This window comes from Nyctereutes procyonoides, unplaced genomic scaffold, assembly GCF_905146905.1.
Source record: "Nyctereutes procyonoides isolate TBG_1078 unplaced genomic scaffold, NYPRO_anot_genome, whole genome shotgun sequence".
Taxonomy (NCBI): Eukaryota; Metazoa; Chordata; class Mammalia; order Carnivora; family Canidae; genus Nyctereutes; species Nyctereutes procyonoides.
In genome coordinates this window covers 56329361-56346873 of record NW_026575020.1, presented here as the reverse complement: position 1 = coordinate 56346873, position 17513 = coordinate 56329361, and the positions used below count along the sequence as shown (strand labels likewise).

The 17513-nt window shown below is 50.5% G+C and overlaps 2 protein-coding genes across 6 annotated transcripts; one reads left to right on the top strand and one right to left on the bottom strand.

Annotated features, from left to right (window-relative positions):
- Window positions 1-128: 128 nt before the first annotated feature.
- On the bottom strand, window positions 129-5382 carry METTL23 (methyltransferase like 23). 4 transcript variants are annotated; one of them, XM_055344810.1, is made up of 5 exons: window positions 4980-5382; window positions 2379-2483; window positions 724-961; window positions 553-637; window positions 129-430 (listed from the first exon to the last, which is right to left on the bottom strand). In XM_055344810.1, exons 2-5 carry the CDS (start codon window positions 2460-2462, stop codon window positions 265-267), a joined length of 573 nt encoding a protein of 190 aa, XP_055200785.1. In that variant the 5' UTR covers window positions 2463-2483; window positions 4980-5382; the 3' UTR covers window positions 129-264. The 4 variants fall into 4 exon arrangements, with proteins under 4 accessions (XP_055200785.1, XP_055200859.1, XP_055200934.1 ...); XM_055344884.1 differs by having other exon boundaries at window positions 724-826; window positions 4980-5381; XM_055344959.1 differs by lacking the exon at window positions 4980-5382 and having other exon boundaries at window positions 724-867.
- A 332-nt stretch (window positions 5383-5714) lies between these two features.
- On the top strand, window positions 5715-16270 carry JMJD6 (jumonji domain containing 6, arginine demethylase and lysine hydroxylase). Of its 2 annotated transcripts, none has more exons than XR_008666900.1 (7): window positions 5715-5969; window positions 6433-6821; window positions 7511-7797; window positions 8845-8980; window positions 9447-9540; window positions 10321-10459; window positions 11331-11458. XR_008666900.1 is itself a non-coding variant. In XM_055344523.1 (7 exons), exons 1-7 carry the CDS (start codon window positions 5841-5843, stop codon window positions 12717-12719), a joined length of 1245 nt encoding a protein of 414 aa, XP_055200498.1. In that variant the 5' UTR covers window positions 5715-5840; the 3' UTR covers window positions 12720-16270. The 2 variants fall into 2 exon arrangements, 1 of the variants encoding a protein (XP_055200498.1); XM_055344523.1 differs by lacking the exon at window positions 9447-9540 and adding an exon at window positions 12683-16270.
- Window positions 16271-17513: the final 1243 nt, after the last annotated feature.

Sequence of the window (17513 nt, the reverse complement as noted above, 5' to 3'; positions counted from 1 at the left end):
TATTTTTTTAAAGAACAGCCCAAGTCGTTTTTTGTTTTCTTACAGGCGTGTTAATTTTTGTTTTCATGGCTTTGTAACCCACAAGTGTTGTCTAGGTGACCCATCACAATCTTTAAGGCTGACAGATCTGGACCATCTTCAAATCCAATGTTGTTTTTTTTTTTTGTACGCCCAAGAAGTTAAAGTGGTCTGAGTCTAGTTGGCATGCCAGGTTGCTAATTAGTATTGACGTCATCCCAGAACAGCCTGTATGTAGGTGGTAATTCAGAGACTGTCCTTTGCAAAGGAGATGACCAGCATTTCAACCGTATGTCTTCCTGGAAGGGCAGATTCTGCTATATCTTCCTTGTCTGCATCAAAAGACTCCAGAGGAATGTGGACACATTTCATATCCCACTTGTAGAGCAAAGCTTCAAGTGACCAGTCAGCACTGAGAAAAAAAAATAAATTGTTTTTTTAAAATCATGCTTTTCCTGTTTTGCTTCAGATACATTTTCATTTTGTCCTTAAAGTTTTAATAAAATTGAGAGAGTAAACCAAGATGATGCTTACCTTCTCACCTGGTAAGTAGACCACAGTTGGACTTTGGGGTTCTTCTGCATCAGAAAGTAGACTGTAGTTAAGATGTCTTCAAAATCTGGGAAGAGAGAACTCCTTAAATGGACTTGTACATATCACCTCTTTAGCCAAATGTACTATTGAAAACCAAAAAAGATTTATTACCTTCTGGTTCAAAGAACACATCGGATGCAAGAATAATATCTTGTGGTGGTAGAGCCAGAAGATCCTGAGACACATGGCCCCATGTCAGTCCAATGACACGCACCTGTGGCAGGTTATTCATTTCACAGCTTTGCCGGCAGATCTCTAGACAGTAAGGCAGCTCTGAACTGTCTGACAGGATTACTTCAGCACCACATTTTGCAGCCATAATTCCTGGAAGGCTCACTCCAGCTCCAATCTAATAAATTTATTAAAGGCTAGCATTTCAAAGTCCTGCTTAGCATTTCAGGGAATTTAGGATCTTAGTTTGCCTAAGTACAGCGTCCATGAGGAGCTTGTCATAATCTATAAAATGTGCCACAATGAAGTATTGCTTTACTAGATGAAGCTTAAGCTTTTCAATTGTAGAACTTCTTGGGGGGATTCCTCTTAATTGGCTGGGAAGGTTAATTCCCATACAGGGCCCTGTATTCTGCAACTGACAGTATCGCTTTCAAAGTCTGTATCTGGCAGCTTAATTGCTTAGTAAGCCCTAGGTAGTTTGGGACACATGTTCTGTCATTTTCAGTTCTCTTAGCTGTCTATAAAGGAGCTCCTAATTATAGGACATGGGGTCTCAAGGTTTGATGAGTGACTTGCATTGCACACCTGGCCATTATGGTTGTTACTACCAATTTTAACTGCTTTTATGTGGCTATAACTTGACAGGTCTGCAACATGGCTTCCTACAAGGGATTTTCTAGTTGGGCCTTCAAAGTGACTAAGGAGTAACCAAAGAATGCCTTTATTAAGTATTGTCTCTGGTTAAAACATAAGCTTCCCATTTTCCAGTTCTGAGGATAAGCATAGAGATTCTCAATCTTCTCTCCAAATTGCCACTGATGGGGGATCACTGGGTGCCTCAGTGGTTGAGTGCCTGCCTTCCGCCCAGGGCGTGATCCTGGAGACCCGAGATCAAGTCCCACATCAGGCTCCCTGTGTGGAGCCTGCTTCTCCCTCTGCCTGTGTCTCTGCCCCTCTCAATGTCTCTCATGAATGAATAAGTAAAGTCTTGTAAAAAATAAACTGCCACTGATATTCAGGCCAAAAGTGCACCAAGTGCCTTCACACTGCTCATTTATTCACATGGTTTTGCAAAAGTTGAGGTGTTACTAAGTTTTGGATTTATCCTCAGCCTTCAGATTTAAGTCTTGTACCGTTTCTGCAAACTTGACAATTTCTCCAACCCGTTAGCAGGTTCGTGTCAGGTGGAGTGAGAGAAAGCTTGGGATACTCAAGATTTCCAAAAATGGAAAAGGCTACTTTATAAGAAACTGCATGTGTCACAGACCCCCCAATTACCCTACTGGGTCACCCTGGAAAGATTGCCTTAATGACTGCTTCCATGCCAAGATTCTAGAACTAAAATTAGTCAATGGGCTTCACTTGGAATAATGGTCAGCATAATGTAAAGGGCCAGATATTTTAGTCTCGATGGGACTCCTGTGGTCTCTGGTACATGTTTTTTTTTAAACAACCTAAAATGTAAAAAGCATTCTTCACTCAAGACTTACAAGTTGGTCAAATCACCCAATTTAAAAATATTTAAACAAAAGTAACAAGCACATAGACTTAAATCTGAACAGGATTTCAGGAAACCTCAAGAGCACTTGTACCTCTAAGACAGCCTTGCCCGGCAGAGATCTTCTGTGAAACCACAGGTACTGAGCCAGGACCACCGCACAGGGCCAAACATACATCCCATATTGGAGATGGAGGACCTGAAAAGAATTTTTTGAATGCCAAAAATAACTCATCTGCTGGCAGCTGGAATATTTTACAGTTAGAATGCCCAACACTGGCATCTATCACAAAAATGACAGTTCCCTGCTCTCTAGTTCACATCCCAGGAGGTATATGAAACTGCAATACCCTGTGATAAGCACTCTTCATACCCTCATTCGTTCAACAAGCATTCATCCAGGGACTTGAGTGGTTTAGTGGGCTAAGGATGTAACTTAGGTTAAGGGTGTAAGGCTCGTAGAATAGACATCCTACTGGGAAAAGACAAGCCATAAGTAAGCAAATACATTCTTCGTTGGTGATAATGCTAACAAACACGAAAACGTGATGTGAGATAGTGGGGGCAGGAAGGGGTGGGGAGACAGTGACCACAAGCTGGCTGTCCTAGATAGGGAGAATGATACAGGCAAAGGCCCTGAAGCAGGAACTAAAAAAGTCTCTGGCTGGACCACAGAGGGCGCCGACTGCTGGAGGCAGGGAGGCAGGGTTGTGGTAGGTCAGAGGGAAGGCAGAGACCAGACCAGTGGGGTCTTGCAGGCCATGGGAAGTTCAGCTTTTATTGTAAGGCAGTTAAGAATGTATAGGGACGCGTGGGTGGCTCAGTGGTAGAGCGTCTGCTTCGGCTGGGGGCATGATCCCAGAGTCCCGGGGTTGAGTCACACATCGGCTCCCTGCGGGGAGCCTGGCTCTCTCCCTCTGTGTCTCATGAAAAAAATATTAAAAAAAAAAATGTACCTGGGGCTTATTATAATCAAGCATTGGTTTGGTATGCTAATGAGAGAGAATGAGGCTGGGAAGACTTTCAACAAGTTTGAGTGCAGCTCAGTCCTGGAGTCAGGAAGGCAGGCAGCTTACACAGCCTTTGGAGAGAATCGTGAAGGCACAGTATTTAGGGAGGCAAAAAAAACGGCTCACACCTTGGCAATGAGCCTGCCTGAGTTCAAGCGCTGGATGTGTAACTTACTAGCTGTGTGACTTGCACCCTGTCTATGCTTGTTTCCTCACCTGCAAAACACTATCTCCTCGGGTGACTTGGAAGACTCAGTGCTAACCTAGTATATAGCACCCGGCACAAAACAGTCAAGGTGAGCGGTTCTTTTAAACTGCAAAACTGCCGAGTCTTTCCGTTTTCTAGAGCAGAGGGTGCTGCTAGTGGATTGGTTGGAAAGGCCGCTGAAGTGGTAAAAGCATCAAAGGCGAAGGAACTGAAGGTCCAAATTCAAGCAGTCAACTCACTCAACAAAAATATTAGTGCCCTGGAACACCTGGGTGGCTCAGTGGTTGAGCATCTGCCTTCAGCTTAGGTCACGATCCCTGGGTTCTGGGATCCAGCCCGGCCTTAGGGGAGCCTGCTTCTCCTCTGCCTGTGTCTCTGCCTCTCTCTTTCTCCATTTCTCATGGATAAATACATAAAAATCTTAAAAAAAAAAAAAAATTAGTGCATGGGTACCGGTACTAAGTGTAGCAAGTGCAGCCTGAATAAAACGCCTGCCCTGGTAGATTTTTACCCCAGATACAATAAAGGATTTCTAACCAAAGCAGCGAGTTTGCAAGATTTGGGTGTAAAAGGGTCTTTATTCTCACAGGGAATATTTCCACCTCCTAAACTTGGAAAGAGATCCCAGTGGGGTATTTCAACACGAAGGCATTTAAAAAACACCAGAAATGGTTTTCGCTTGAGACTTCACCTCCTCTTAGGCGTTTTTTTGTTTTGTTTTGTTTTTTTTGGTCTTTAAATGGTTTCTGCTCATGCCTCCCTCTTAGACTGCTGTTAAAGTCGAAACACTGCTACCTCCAAATACTTTAAAAATCCGGATGCGTAAGGTATTACTTCTATTATTACTGATTATAGAGTTTGGGGGCAGCTGAGAGCTGAAAGGAGCAAGTGACGGTCGGCCCAAGAAACTATTTGGACAGTGAGGGTGGACTCTCCGATCCTTGGTAAGGCCGAACTAAGAAGCCCTTTAACTCTCCCTCTGTCTGTGTCTCTGCCTCTCTCTCTTTCTCTCTGTGTGACTATCATAAATAAATAAAAATTAAAAAAAAAAAAAGGGATCCCTGGGTGGCGCAGCGGTTTGGCGCCTGCCTTTGGCCCGGGGCGCGATCCTGGAGACCCGGGATCGAATCCCACGTCGGGCTCCCGGTGCATGGAGCCTGCTTCTCCCTCTGCCTGTGTCTCTGCCTCTCTCTCTTTCTCTCTGTGTGACTATCATAAATAAATAAAAATTAAAAAAAAAAAAAGAAGCCCTTTAACAAGACCAAAGGAAGTTTGGTGTCCAAATGCCCCTTTTCTGGCAGGGCCCCCCCAAGTGTCTTACTTAGGAGACTGCCAAGGGCTTCACACCGCAGACCTCCCCGCCCTGAGGACCATCGCCCCAACCCTCCCGACGCCGCCAGGTCGGCTGGACCCGCTCCCGCCCCGGCGCCCCCGCAGAGGACCCGAGGCGCCCCCCGGCGGCACCCGCCGCACGCACCTGCGGGACGCGGACCTCCAGCACGGCCCCCTCTGCCCCCAGGCCCGGCTCCTCCGAGAACCGAAAGCGCTGGGCCCGGGCCGCATGCCCTCGGAGGTCACGCTCGCCCAGCGGGGAGTCGGGGGCCCCCGGGCCGGCCCGGAGCAGCGACGAGCGCCGGGCTGCCAGGCTGCGCGCGCGGGAAACCCCGAGGCCGGCTGGGGCCGTCTCGCTGGCGCCACGTGGCCCTTCGCAGCCCCCGTCGGGTCGGGGCAACTCGACAGGAAGGGCGGGGAAAGCAGCCCTCGGGCGGGGATGCGGCCACGCGGTGAGAAGACACGGGGACGCCAGGCAAAACGGACACGGAAGACAGGCGGCCTCCGCCGCTCGCCCGCCGGAAACGGGCCGCCGGCGAAGCGCCTCGCCTCCGGAAGTGACGCGCAGACCGGAAGCGGGCGCGGGAGAGGCGGGGCCGCCGTGAGGCGGCTCCTCGTTCGGCGCGACCTTCCCAACATGGCGGAGAGCCGGCGAGTGTGAGGGCGGACCCCGGAGGCGCGCGGACCAATGGCTCACCGCGAGAGGCCGGGGGGCGGGGAAGACGGCAGCCGCGTGCCCAACCCGAGGCCCGGGAGGTGGTTGGGGAGTGAATTTTCTGGAAGGCGACTTTAAAGGCGCCAGGCCGGAGCGAAGGGCGTTTGGGTGCCGCCGCCGCCGCCGCCGCCGCCGCCGCCGCCGCCGCCGCCGCCGCCGCCGCCGCCGCCGCCGCCGCCGCCGCCGCCGCCGCCGCCGCCGCCGCCGCCCGGGTCGGGGAGGGGGCGCGTTGCAAGTAGGAAGCGAGGCGCTCCGAGGTCGTCGCGGGAGCAGCTGGGGACCCCCCGCAGGATGAACCACAAGAGCAAGAAGCGCATCCGCGAGGCCAAGCGGAGTGCGCGGCCGGAGCTCAAGGACTCGCTGGACTGGACCCGTCACAACTACTACGAGAGCTTCTCGCTGAACCCGGCGGCCGTGGCGGTGAGTGGGCCGGGGTCGCGGGGTGGCGGGGTCGCGGGCACCTCCGGACGGCTGCGCCCCGCCCCGCCCCCCGCCGGTGCCCAGCGCGGCAGCCCCGGGTCCCCAGGGGCTCGCCCGCGCCCGGCGGAGGTCGGGGTCCTCGGGCCCGGGTTCCAGGGCGGCCCCCTTCCTCCCGCGCCGCCGCCCGGCCGCCCGGAGGCTGACCCCGTTGGCCGTGGAGGCCCACGAGTGGGAGATAAGAAGCCGTTTCCCCTGGGGGGGGGCGCTGGGTGCGACGTGTCAGTCCTCTCGCAGGTCCTTGTGCCTCCCCGCCCCCCTCCACGTCCCCAAGGTAAGCCAGAACCAGAATCTGGCTCCTTAGGTATGTCACTGCTAATTAATCCTGGGGGACGCCCTTTGCTGCCGCTGGACTTTTTTTTTTTTTTTTTTTTCTAACTGGATAGGTCTTTTCTGATTCTCTCAGGATAACGTGGAAAGGGCAGACGCCTTACAGCTGTCGGTGGAAGAATTTGTGGAGCGCTATGAACGACCCTACAAGCCCGTGGTTCTGCTGAACGCCCAAGAGGGCTGGTCTGCGCAGGAGAAGTGGACCCTGGAGCGCCTGAAAAGGAAGTACCGGAACCAGAAGTTCAAGTGTGGCGAGGATAATGACGGCTACTCCGTGAAGATGAAGATGAAATACTACATCGAGTACATGGAGAGCACTCGGGATGACAGCCCCCTCTACATCTTTGACAGCAGCTACGGTGAACACCCTAAAAGAAGGAAACTTCTGGAGGACTACAAAGTGCCCAAGTTTTTCACCGATGACCTCTTCCAGTATGCTGGGGAGAAACGCAGGCCGCCTTACAGGTGAAGTTACCTGGCAGTGAGGCCGTTACAGTCTAACGTACAAGTCTAACTTAGTGTGTGTCACCTGAGCTCAGTCAGCTGATCTTTCTCCATAGCAGTGAGTGGTTCTCCTTGGCTGCACATGAAGCTTATTTAGGGGGGTGACTGCTGCCTGCACAGGTCCTACAGCCACAGACTGGTTTCACTGGTCTGGGTTGCCACTTGGGCATCAGGATTTCTGAAGGCTCCCCAGGTGACTCAAACGTGCAACCAAAGTTAAACTAACACTGATCTTTGAGGGAAGTTTTAATAGTTAAAGACCAGCGGTAATAAGCCACATCGGTGATTTTTTTTTTTTTCATTTTTCTGTTATGGAGCATTTCAGACATTCAGCGTTTCTGCGTAGCAGGATTTTTGTAGTACCTGAAATAAAGAGCACATTGGGGACACTTGGGTGGCTCAGTTGGTTAAGCACTTGTCTTCAGCTCAGGTCATGATCTCAGGGTCCTGGGATCCAGCCCCACATTGGGCTCTGCACTCAGTGGGAAATCTGCTTCTCTCTCCCCCTGCTTGTTCTGTGTTCTGTCTCTCTAATAAATAAAATCTTAAAAAAAAAAAAAAAGCACAAGATATAGAACTAAGAACTTGTGATTTTGTAGTATGTGAACAGTTAAGTTATTCTTTGTATCTTGGTTGTTTCTACTCCTTAGGTGGTTTGTGATGGGGCCACCACGCTCTGGAACTGGAATTCACATCGACCCTCTGGGAACCAGTGCCTGGAATGCCTTAGTTCAGGGCCACAAGCGCTGGTGCCTGTTTCCTACCAGCACGCCTAGGGAGCTCATCAAGGTGACCCGTGAAGAAGGAGGGAACCAGCAAGATGAAGCCATTACCTGGTTTAGTATCATTCATCCCCGGACACAGCTTCCTACTTGGCCACCTGAATTCAAACCCCTGGAAATCTTACAAAAACCAGGAGAGACTGTCTTTGTACCAGGTATAGAGGAAATGAGAGGAAGTACATTCGTTGATTTCATTTTTTTTTGTCATTTGGGGGCACAAGGGTCTATATAGAAGGAGTCAAACAAGTCCATCTGCATGCTGATTCTTAATGAACTCCCTGATGCCGAGCTTGGACAGTGATGTGCTGCTGTGTTGTCAAGTGGTTAGGGGGCTACTGTCCATTTTTCTTGTAACCTGCAGATACGGTGCCTATTGATAAACTTTATGTGAGGATTATATTCATTTTTATGCCTAGCAGTTTTCTGGTGTCCCTGTGGATGTGCAGTGACTTGTGCATATTTCTGTAAATTGAGTTTCAATACAGTGTGGCACTGGCCAGTTGAGCCAGGAAATAACTTGGGGCCAGTGCAGCAAGTCCCACACTTGAAAACTGTTAGTTTTGGTAGATTAAGTGTTAAGAGCAAGGGTATTCAATTTTTCTTTTAAGATTTTATTTATTTATTTATGAGAGACAGAGAGAGGCAGAGACACATCAGAGGGAGAAGCAGGCTCCCTGCAGGGAGCCCAGTGTGGGACTCGATCCCACGACCCTGGGATCACAACCTGAGCTAATGGCAGACACTCAACCACTGAGCCACCCAGTGCCCCACAAGGCTATTTGGTATTATAGGAGGTAGGTGTTCTCCTCTTAGAAGCCAAAGAACTTGCTGCCTCTACAGTTTTGATCACCGTTTTGAATTAAAAGGGGTCAATACACTTTTTCTGTGAAGGGCAGAGAGTAAATATTTTAAGCACCGTGGACCAGACAGCATCTGTTCCAACTGCTCAGCTCTGCCTGTGGAGCAGAAAAGCAGCCGTAGACAGTCCAGAAATGAACAGGCATGGCTGTGCTCCAGTAGAACTTTATATAAATTGCTTGTGATTCCTGGATCAGGAGAACCATTGACCGCTCTGGGTCTGATGTTTCTGAGTGTCTACTCATCTCACCTATAGATAGGAATCTTCTATTCATGAAGCTTATGTTATTTGTGGTTGTGTATGGACCCAAACCCTGCTTAACTGTTTCCTCATTGGATTTCAGGAGGCTGGTGGCACGTCGTCCTTAATCTCGACACCACCATTGCCATCACCCAGAATTTTGCCAGCAGCACCAATTTCCCTGTTGTATGGCACAAGACGGTAAGAGGGAGACCAAAGTTATCGAGGAAATGGTATAGGTGAGAAACATTTTTTTCTCATTTCTGCTTTGTTCCGATTCCTACCCCAGAGGTGAAGTGGAAGGAGTCCACTGCTGCAGTAACGTGTGCTGATCTTAGGCCTGGGAGAGCTGGGCTACAAAAGCTCACGGGCAGAGGAGAGTGGGTCCAAGGTCAGGACTAGTTCTCAGGATGCTTGCCAGCCTCGAGGTGTGACAGGCTAAGACTCTGCATGTTTGATCAGTCAGTCAAAACGTGGTCATAATTGGGATTGGTCCTCATTTTCTGTTTCTTTTTTGTTTTCTGCTTTGGTTTTGTTTTGTTTTCCCCAAAGCTAGCGCTAGCAAAGGAAGCCATTTTGTTTGGGTTTTATTTTGGTTCGTTCTTTTTCTTACTCAGAAGCATTATCCCCCTTTGAACTTATTACCTTCAGTTCTTGTGAGTGAGGTGACTGCCCTGGAGACTTAGCTCCTCTGTTTATCCACAGAACAGATACAGCACGGGCAGCGGCAGTGCAAGCCACCCCCAGCCACCCCGTGCCACTGTGTCCCAACCCTGACCTGGAGGGACCAGCTCTCGGGGTAAGAGAGGGATCCTGGCTTGGTCAGTGCTCAGCCTCCCTGCTGAGAGGGCCAGCAAGGGTGGTGGCTTTGTTCTCCCCGGACTGTCGGGCACCTGAGGCCCACTTACTCCATCCCATAGGCCGCTGTGTGCTGTGATAGGGTCATTTTAAAGGCCTTAACCATACAGCTGGTCTTTTGTCCCTGGTTAGAGTGGATGCCAAATCAGGTCCCTAAGGGGAGGGCTGCTGCCTCTGAAAGTCCAGTTCAGTTTTATCTTCAAATGAGGGGGACCCTCTCTGTTGCTTGGCACTTCTTGTTTCTCACAAACCTAATTGTTGCTACTCCTACGAATAGAATTTAACCAAGCCCAACTGCAGTCACTCAGCACTGTGTCGTGGAAAGGAAGGGTTTTAAAAATCAGCTAGGAAAGGTTCAGGAAAAAAAACAACAACAAGGAAGAGAGACTCTTTCTCCCAGGTGGGGGGAAAATAAAATAAGACTAACTCAGGGCTACTTTGCCTCACACGTTGGCAGCACGGCTGGCTCCTATGCGAAGGTCGTAGTAACTTGTGTGCAGCTAGTTTGCCTTTCAGAAAAGCCTGAGCAGCATGTTTAGGGCTTTTGTTCCCAGCCTGTGGATTCGTGTGTCCTCACCACTGTCCAGCACCCATTCTGAGCCAGGGCACCTGACATTCCCAGGTGCTTCTGAGAGAGACAGGCCTCAGCGTTGAGTCCGGGTTGTTGTGCGCGGGCTTCATTGCCGTCCCAGCACTGGGAACAATGTTTCTTGTCTCTCAGGATCTTGAAGCAAGAGCACCCCGAGTTGGCGGTCCTGGCCGACTCTGTTGACCTTCAGGAATCCACAGGAATTGCCTCGGACAGCTCCAGTGACTCCTCCAGCTCCTCCAGCTCCAGCTCGTCGGACTCGGACTCCGAGGTGAGGCCTTGCTTCCTTTCCAGGCCTTTGGGGCAAGGAAAGGAAAAACCAGTGGTGGTGGCTCTCCCTCCTGTCTGGGAAGGAGAAAAGCGTGAACGTTTTCCGCTTTCTTCCAAGAACTTCAACCGCCACCATCTCTGCCACATGGTGAATTTTAGCCGTATTATAGCCTTGTGTGTGTGCACGCATTCGCATATCCTTGCAGTAGCCTCAAGAGGTAAAAGGAGTACTTGGGGATTTCATTAAGTGAACCGCCCAGCATCACATAGCTTGTGAACGGCAGTATGGGGATTCGAACTTGGAGCATTGTCACCTCAAAGCTCATGTTGAGAATCGTCCCTGTGGGTGTCAGTTGTAAGCCTGGCAGCTCAGCAAATTCAGTGGCTTGTTAGAAGCTAACGTCATATTGGGGAAGAGGAACCTGTGCCCTTAGCAGATGAAATAAATTCCTGTCATAGCACTTTGCATAATCGGTTGATTTGGGGTTTTGCCAGGGGGCAAGTGGGGGGTGAATGTTACATGCTGTTACTTCTTGCTTCCCCCACTCGGGGTCTGTGCAGGTGCAGTCAGAGTGCACAATGCAATCTCCAAATGCTGTCTGTAAAATGTTCTTAGAGCCTGTGCCTTGATTTCAAACAATCCCTCTGTTGGAGACTGCTGGAAAGACACCTGGCACCTGAGGGAAGTTGCAGTGTTTGGGGAGGAACACCAGAGGGAGATGGATATTTGGACTGTGTTGCAGAGCTGTCATAAATGGCCGCTTCACTCTGGGAGGGCACGGACAGCATTTGTGCTATCTCTCAAGGTTGGATGTTTACAGACAAAATGGGTTGCATCTAATTGAGTTCCTGTTTTTTTCCCCCGTGTCCAGTGTGAGTCTGGGTCTGAAGGTGATGGCACAATGCACCGCAGGAAGAAGCGGAGGACGTGCAGCATGATGGGAAATGGGGACACCACCTCCCAGGATGACTGTGTGAGCAAAGAACGCAGCTCCTCCAGGTGACCACGCACGGCTGTTGTCTGTGTAGAAGGACATGCCCCCAGCAAGGGGCAGGGCCCTGGGGAGGGCAGCCTTCTGAAGCTGCAGACAAGGGGAGGGCCGGAGAAAGCCAGAGAACGAGGATGCCCTCGGAATAGGAGTCCGTTCACTTAGCATTTGCTGCAGTAGCTTCTTTCTCTGCTACCAATGCAAAGTAATGTGGCTTATTTTATGCATAAAGGCAAGAATCTATGTGGATGGTGCCAAGGAAACCCTTAATGTTATTTAATAAAAATTCAATCCATTTTACATCCTTGAAACTTTTGTCCTTGGAGAATCCCAGAACCTCCCCTGTGGTGTTGTGGGAAAGCAGTGACTCCACTGGTGTGTACCCTCGATGGGGAAGTGGTGGTTACGGCCTAAGTGAAGGTACCCGGTGTCTCCTGAGAGCCTGAGGTGTGGCCTCCTGCTTTTCCCCCCACTTGCCATTGTTGCTTTGAGCACTCACATCAAGTGAGGCAGCCGTGAAGAGCTCAGTTATAGGAGGTTTTTGTCACATCTCCCGTGTCTCTTGATTTGCACCAGATTGGGTCTAAATAAGTTAAAACTCACAAAGTTAGTGAAGCAGTCCCTCTGCCAGCATGTGCCCTTGCAGGGGTACATGATGGGCTTACAGTGAGGTCTGGAGCCAGAGCCCCTTCTCATGTGCGAGCCGCAGTGTGCCAGGCAGTGGCGGTCAGCAGGAGGGTCCCGGGAGGTGTTCAGTACTGAAGCTTGTGCGGCTCCCAGTGTCTGAAGGCCTGGCCTGCCTGCCGCGGGTGGTGTTCCTGCTGTGTTCTTTGTGTGTCTGTGCAGCTGGCTGTTTTCTCACCTGTCTGAGGAAAGCTGGGGACCTGCATGCCTTGCTGTTCGTTGTCCTCTTTCTCCGCAGTCAGGCTAGAATTCTGCAGGAAGTTCAGGTGTCCTAGTCACAGGAATTGATGGGGCTAGACTATGCATTTCTGAACCCGGTTCTCTTCACAGCCGTTGTTAGATTTCTCTTCTTGCTTTTTAAAGATGTTTCTGTTATAAATTCCCCTCACCGGCGAAATGTGCCTTTGTAACGTGTAAGAAAAGGGTTTAGGGACAGCCCTGCCCTGAGTTGCACACAGGGTCCTGGGGTTCTGCTTTAACATTGCCTTCCAGCTTTGCACCGGCTGTGCTGTCTACATGCTGATTACAGGCAGTTGTACTTTCCTTGGCAGGATTAGGGACACTTGTGGAGGCCGGGCTCACCCCTGAGCAAATAAAGAGACTCTCCCTGAGGTGGCTCCTGTGTACGCTGTTGGCGGCCACCTGACTCAGTTTTCACGTCTTCTGCTCCCACCTTCTCCTTTGTCTTCTTTGAATTTGGATAATCCTTCTCTGGTCCAAGCTTCTGTCTTCGGTCAAATGCTGTTTTTACTGCTTACTAAGAATAGATGGTCAAGAAGTGTCAAAACTCAGCAAGCTCAGTGAAACACGAAACACTGAAGGCTGCCATGCTGTTGGGTGAGGAGGCCTATGCTGTCTCCCTTACACCACGACCTCGAGGCTGCAGGGCTGAGATCCCTTGAGTATCTCACTGCGTGTGATAACCTCCCGACGTGGGTAAGGAACCTCTGCTCTCCGAGAGCCGGCTGTGCACAAGCAGGCCCCGAAGGGTGAGTGGACTTGGAGTCGTGTGTGAGCCAATTACACATAAAAAGTGCTGCGCATGTGCCACTTCCCTGTCACTGTCCCAAAGCCGCACTCCCTGGCAGTGACCCAGCCAGCAAGTGCAGTGCCGCTCACTGCTGCGAGCGCTGTCTTTGGACACATTTCCTTCTCACCACCATCAGAGAGGCTCTTAAATTTAAGCAGTGTGTTCGTATAGTGTATTTTGGGGGAGGGATGACATATCAGGGTTTTTGTTTAGGAACAGTATGGGAATGGTGTTTGGTGTGTTTTATCACAGAATTTAAATTATGAATAGGGCCAACTTCTAACAGATGTGTCCTGTTCTTTCCTACCATGTGATCCATAAGGCAGGAGCTCTCTGTAAGAGACTTCACGATTAGTGCCCTTATTTGTTTGACCAGCAGACGAGAGGTGGGTGGCTTGTGCTACATGTCTGGAAATAAATCCATATATGGTGCTTCTAGTCTTTGGGATCTGTTTAGGATTCTAATAACTCTGGTATGAATACTTGGGATTGACCAGCAGTTTCCATTACTTGCTCTCTCAACTCACCTGCTTGCCTTAATTGGTCCCTAAATTCATCTAAATTTAAGTAAAAGTAAGGGGGGGTTTGTCAAGGATATTTCCAGTGGAGAGGACTGAGCAGCATGTCCTGTTCTGGGTGGGAGTGTAGGTAAAGGCATTAGCAGCCAGAGGGCAGCAGGAGCTCTCACTGGGGAGTGTCCAGGAGGAGCAGAGGAGTGTGTGCAGACATCCTGGAGTTGTATGGTTCCTCCCTCAACATGGGTATAATCTGGGGAATTCAGATCTCTTCTGTGCAAAAGTCCTATTTTTAACAGACTGATTATCATTTCATGACACTACCTCAGTCACGTGGCTCTCTTCTAGGAGGCTGATCCCTTATTTTGCCATAGTCAGTTCTCATTTGCGTTCTCAAATGCCAATCCAGATGTGTGGCCAGATTGGATGGAAAACATCTACTGCCTTCATCGGTGTTGGTGCCTGTCACCTGCCCCAAAGTGCTGCTCTCCTCTTCCCCACCAGGCTACAGGGGCTCAGGCTCTTGCTTCCAGGGTCTGTTTGGGTGTGCATAAAGTCAAACCCCAAATTTATCATTTCTTTGTGTTAACAATGGTGTTGCTCCGTCTCCTTTTTCAAATTTTCTTGCCATCTTCCAAAATGGTTTTTTCTTTTCCCTATATTGCTAAGGGGCTGTCACGCCTTCTCAAATCCATACCAACTTCTCTCTGAACTTCAGTTTAGAGAAGAAAAAAAAAAAAAAAAAAATATATATATATATATATATATAAAGGCCGTTCGCCGCCAGGGGGCGTGGTAGGACACTTTTGCAGTGGCTGGGATTCCGAGGTTCGAAGTTTGAATTGGAGAGATGAGCCTTCCCCAGAGGCCAACGGTGTTCCTGTTTGACAAACCATATCCAGAAACGAGGGCTGCAGCCCATCTGACAGGCCCGCAGTCACCTCACCGGAAAGCATCTGGATCACACGGGTTACATGCTGCCATTCGGCTCTTACCACCCCGTGAGTGACCATGGGGCAGGGCAGTCTTTGTTTTAGCTATGCCAGAGATTCAATACCTCCCCCCTGCCCACCCCCCAGCCCCGGCCCCTTTTATCGTCCCTGTGGCCCAGCCAAGCACACCATTATGGAAATAAAGCAGGGATGAGTTGGGGAAACCGTGAGAGAGGAGTGCCGTGATGACTGGATGCTGGGGATGAAGTAGGAAATGGGAACCAGGGGCCCATCTGTTCTGGAGTTAACCTTTTAACCCACCTGGCCTGAGCTCCCCCTTTGAGTGGTGTCAACAGCTTAGTAAGGGCAAGGACACAACATGAAACTTCTTAGGGATTCTTCTCCCAACTGAAAACCAACAAGTTGGCTCCTGGAAGAAGGGCTCTTGGACCAGTAGCTACTGATAGGGAGCAGGGTGCATGAAGACGGTGAGGGGCAGGGGAGGCTCTGGGCTTTGGGAACAAGCACCAAAGACTTTATCATCATCCTGAAGTATCCAGGCTGCACACAGGCCTCCCTGGGGTCAGTAGTAGTGCTGGGATATTCAGGGTGACACCTTTGAGGGGAGAGCCACCGAACAGGGACATTGTTACTGTTTGGCTCAGGCTTACAGATGCCCACTTACTAATCATCCAAGCATTCAACCTGTGTTTGAGTGCCAGGCACTGTTCTAGGTGCTGGAGATGCAGCAGTGACAAGCCCAGGTCCCCCTCCTTATGGAGCTGAAAGACTGAGTGTGCCATGCGTGGTTCCCAAGGGTCGCTGGTCAGAGTAAGTGGAGTCAGGCACATCCATTTCCACGACCAGAAAAGTAAGTTCAGATCTTACTAAATTCAGGTTTATGAGACCTTCATAAAAGAACATAATTAACATCATAGCTATGTTCTCAGCTTAGTGTTTGGTTTCTCTTTAAATTAGCTGAAGATATTTAAGGATTGGCAAGAAAGTTGCTGGTATAAATGCTTTATGAAGTTACTAGAGGTTCAGCCTGGATATGATTTAGGACTTTAGACAAGAGTGTGAGATGGAATAGGAGTTTTCCAGTAAATGTTGTAAAAAGTGCTTTCTAGGACGTAGGCGTGTACGTGCGCAGCTATAGGTTCCTTGAATTGTGTGTAGCGTTTCCACAAATAAGTTGTCATGTGCGTGCTGGGTACTGCTCATGGTTTCCTGTGGAGTCTGGTGTCTCCTCACACTCCCCCCTCCCTGCCTTCTGTCAAGATGTTCCACTGATGTTACATTATATACAGCAAAACGAGATGAACCTTGCACCCCAGCCCCCTTGGGTGGTGGCTCTTGACTTTGTCTCATCATCCTTAGTTCAAAAACTTGAGACATCTAGCCCCCACTGAATGTCCCATGAGAACTGGCCCGGCCTGCTGTCTCCAAGGGGACTGGACAGTGCAGAAGAATTGGGACTGTGCCGAGTCCTTGTGCCTCTTAACAGCTGTCACCTAGACACCCAGCAGCCTGCTGCGCCTGCTTTCATCTCGCCGGGGGCTTCGCCACTGGATGCCTGTGGCTCTGCCATTTGATTGGTATTTTTAACTTTCACTTGGATGAAACTTGTTCATCATTTTAAATAAAGCAACTTGATTTGGAGTTGGTTTTTTTTTTCCTTGTTCTTGTTTCTTTTCATTATTCATCTGATAGTGAATACAGAATGTAACTAAGTTAGTACAATGGGCCCCCTTAAAAGTATACTTTCAAACAGTGAAGGCAGGGGACAGGAAAGAAGGCCCTCTTTGGCTGAAAGTCACCCCCATCCCGGGGGTGGGGGTGGGGGTGGGGGGCAAAGGCCGTAGCCAAGACAGGAGCTCATTCCACATTTTATAGCTACAGGGCATTTTTCATGAACCACCACTGAAATTCCTTGTGCTGGCACCCCTGACTATGATGTGGAGCAGCAGGACCAAACTCCCCCTCTTCCTGGAAGCCTGCAGTCATAACTGGAGCTCAAGAGGAAGCCTGAGCACTTACCGGTGCCTTCCACTTAAACAGCTGTCCATCTACCTTCCTGGCTTACACCAGCTATCAGCTCAGGCACTGTAATTTTTCCAAAAACAATAAATGTATCCTAAGCAGAAACTGGCACCCTGTTTTTTCAACTGGTACCTGACAAACTTTGCCCTGTGTTTACTGGAAATGGGAAAGACAATTTTTTGGTTACAGCATATTTATCTCAAACACAGTGTTCAGCCACAGAGCCCTGGAAGGATCTGGAGAAACAAAACCAGTAAACTTCCCTTCATTCCACCCTCCCATACACGGAGGATTACTCCCAGAGAAGTCAGTAGGGGTCCTTGAAGCTGAATTCCAGAAAGCAGCCTTTGGGGGGCAGCCACGTTCCGGGGAGGCTCGTGTTGGAGGCTGCTGGTCTCAGGCCGGAAGGGGCATTCGCCGGCCAGGAACTGGAAGTGTCCCCCCCGCCCCCCCAAAAAATGCTGTGGCCGAGAGTAAGCGGGGTTCACGTTCGCTGTTCACCGTCTTACAGGCCAGTCGGGTGCCAGGGTTTGGGTGAGCCTTCCCGGCCTGTCGGGGCCTCCGCGTTCCCCAGCCTGCGCTCCCGGAGGGCTGCAGGCGCGGAAATGATGCTGAAAGTGACCAGAAGCGAAGGGCGCCTGAGAAAAGAGCGTTTCGAGCTGGTTTCCAAGACCAAACTGAGCGCAAAGCGCCAGGCCTGCCCGGCGCGGGGCGGCGCGGGCCTCCTCCGGCCTCGGGAGCGCCGCCCCGGGGTCGGGGGCGCGGGGGGCGCGGGGGGGGGCGGGGCGCGGCGGGGGCTCCGCCCCGGGGCGGGGCGCGGGGGGCGGGGCGCGGCGGGCTCCCTCGGGGTCCCCGCGGGCGG